The sequence below is a fragment of the Eimeria mitis genome, genomic scaffold, assembly GCF_000499745.2.
Source record: "Eimeria mitis Houghton genomic scaffold, Emh_scaff2240, whole genome shotgun sequence".
Taxonomy (NCBI): Eukaryota; Apicomplexa; class Conoidasida; order Eucoccidiorida; family Eimeriidae; genus Eimeria; species Eimeria mitis.
In genome coordinates, this window is record NW_013570568.1 from 7430 (window position 1) to 8671 (window position 1242).

The 1242-nt window shown below is 31.0% G+C and overlaps 1 protein-coding gene across 1 annotated transcript in view; it reads left to right on the plus strand.

The window, feature by feature from the left end:
• EMH_0050830 (uncharacterized protein) overlaps positions 1-1148 on the plus strand; it is a gene marked incomplete at both ends in the record, with an annotated part of 6351 nt that extends 5203 nt beyond the window's left edge. Inside the window, 2 exons of the mRNA XM_013496693.1 lie at positions 777-978; positions 1130-1148. Coding sequence (XP_013352147.1) covers positions 777-978; positions 1130-1148 — 221 coding nt within the window. The remainder of the gene's footprint in view (positions 1-776; positions 979-1129) is intronic.
• Positions 1149-1242: the final 94 nt, after the last annotated feature.

Below are 1242 nucleotides of genomic sequence, written 5' to 3' on the forward strand. Positions count from 1 at the left end.
GCAAGAAGAAGATGATGGATGTAAAGAAATCTTTATCTCGGGGGTTTGTGATGGCAAAGGAATTAATAAAAAAAAAAACAAAAAAAAATAAAAATAAAAATAAAAATAAAAATAAAAAAGAAAAAGAAAAAGAAGAAAAAGAAGAAAAAGAAGAAAATAAAAATAAAAAAAATGCATTCAAAAACAGGAAAGGTAATGCATGTATACATAAATTAAAAAAATAAAAAAAAAAATAAAATAAATAAAATAAAATAAATAAAATAAATAATATAAATATAAATAAGATAGATAAGATAAATAAAATAAAATAAATAAAAAAAATAAAATAAATAAATAAAATAAATAAAATAAATAAAATAAATAAAATAGATTAAAAAAATAATAAAAATAATATAAATATTATAAATAACATAAATATTATAAATAAAATAAATAAAATAAATAGTATAAATAAAATAAAATAAATAAATAAATAAATACAATAAACAAAGAAAACAGAAAAAGGAGACAAAAAAACAAAAAAAAAAAAAATATATTTTTGTAGTTGTTGTTCTTTTGTTTATACTAAAAGGAAAAAAAAAAAATAAATAAATAAATAAATAAATAAATAAATAAATAAATAAATAAATAAATAAATAAATAAATAGATAAATAAATAAATAAATAAATAAACAAGTAAATAAATAAATAAATAAACAAGTAAATAAATAAATAAATAAATAAATAAATAAATAAATAAATAAATATTTATTTTGTTTTTGTTTTATTTAATACAGCTTCTTCTTTATTTACATCTTCCCTATTTGGGTATAGCAGCAGCATGAGCCCCTCTGAACCGCAGCAGCAGCAGCAGCAGCAGCAGCAGGAGGAGCAGCAGCAGCAGCAGCAGGAGCAGCAGCAGCAGCAGCAGCAGCTGCAGCAGCAGCTGCAGCAGCTAGTTGGTGTTGACCCTTCTCCTGAATTATATGAAGCTTTCAGGTTATTGATAGAAGGGGGAGAAAGAGAAGTAGATATAGCAGAGGTACTGCATAAACCGGGATCCAATGTGTGGGGTCTGGGCCCCCGGGGGCCCCGGGGGCCCTGGGGGCCCCGGGGGCCAGTGTGTGGGGTCTGGGATCCACGATCCCAGCCCCAACACAGCCGCATAGATGGGGGCCCCGGGGGGCCCCTGGGGGCACCACCGGGGGGGCCCCCAGGGGGGCCCCCGGGGGGGCCCCCGGGGGGGCCCCCGGGGGGGCCCCC